General features: G+C 62.3%; 1 protein-coding gene across 1 annotated transcript in view; it reads right to left on the reverse strand.

Annotated features, from left to right (window-relative positions):
- Positions 1-1,215, reverse strand: part of LOC104074642 (dimethylaniline monooxygenase [N-oxide-forming] 5-like) — a 5,356-nt gene extending 4,141 nt beyond the window's left edge. The window contains exon 1 of the mRNA XM_009574825.1: positions 1,081-1,215. Within this exon, the coding sequence (XP_009573120.1) occupies positions 1,081-1,215 (135 nt within the window). The remainder of the gene's footprint in view (positions 1-1,080) is intronic.

Consider the following 1,215-nt stretch of genomic DNA (forward strand, 5'->3'; position numbering starts at 1 on the left):
ATGGGTGCAGGATTAAGCCACAGGTACTCGTAGCACCTGTCCCTGCACCCAGCACCTTCCTGCAGGTGCAACTGCCCACCCTGCAAAATGGGGGAGAGGAAGTTCTGGGTTGGCAGGGGCCATGCAGCAGTGACAGTGGGTCGTGGGGTCTTGTGCCTCAGTTTCCCTGCTCCCACCCCCAGCCCCGATGAGGTGGTGCGTTCCCAAAGCTGCCCATGGTGCCATTGCCCCGGTTGCCCCATCGGGTCTCACCGGTTGCTGAGCCAGCTCCAGCGCTTCCAGCTGAGTGGCCACCCCTGCGCCCCGGCAGCTGGGCGCTGCTGCCCTGGCTCTGCTCCACCAGCCCCGTTTCTGACCCACCACAGGTAGAACCAGCAGACTGTCACTGAGCCACCCCAAACCCCGTGCTGGCGTGGTGCAGTGTGTCCCCTGCCCGGACTCTCCCACCCACATATCAGGGCATGGTGGCGAGGCTTGTCTTCTTGTCAGTGGGTCCCTGGGGGAAAAGTCAGCAGCCTCATTAGGTGGGGGCAGAAATGAGCTCCGGGGCTTTCCCCAAGGCAGAGAGAGCCAAGGCACAGAGGAGGCAGCGCTCGGTGCCTCTGCATGTGCAAGTGCACAGAAGCAGGGAGAAAAGCAACCAGGACTTCCAGGGAAGGGCTGGACAGGACAGGGACTGGGACTAGGACAGCCAGCAGGGTCAGATGCGACCAAGATGGGTGGGAAAGGGCTAGAGGAGACCAGGAGCAGAGCAGCAGGGGAAGGCATGGATGAGACCGGGAAGGGAGAGATGGGAAGGGGGAAGGCTGAGGCGAGGGAGTGGGCCCTGGAGTAAGGTCCTTGGGGAGGGTCTGTCCTGCTGCTGGTGGGAAGGAGACTGGTCCAGTGTGGCCGGCACACCAGCTGGCACCTCAGGGACTTCCCACTGCTGCAGCAGGCTTTTTTCCTATGGTTTTCCTGGCAACCCGCCTGCCACATGTATGCAAAGCAGGGGAGCGGTGCTTCATTAGCTGCCAGTGACTGATCCCAATCCCATCTGTGCTGCTGCTATGGAGCAGGCTGGCATGGTGCAGGGCTTACCTCGAAGCGCCAGAGCCCCCCGATGTCCCCGCTCCTCTCAAAGCAAGTGGGTACCAGCCCCTCATCCAGGCAGCATTTCAGGGCACACAGGCCAGAGACACCGGCCCCTATGATGGCTACTCGCTGGGCAGCCAT

This window comes from Fulmarus glacialis, unplaced genomic scaffold, assembly GCF_000690835.1.
Source record: "Fulmarus glacialis isolate BGI_N327 unplaced genomic scaffold, ASM69083v1 scaffold26793, whole genome shotgun sequence".
In the NCBI taxonomy this organism is placed as follows: Eukaryota; Metazoa; Chordata; class Aves; order Procellariiformes; family Procellariidae; genus Fulmarus; species Fulmarus glacialis.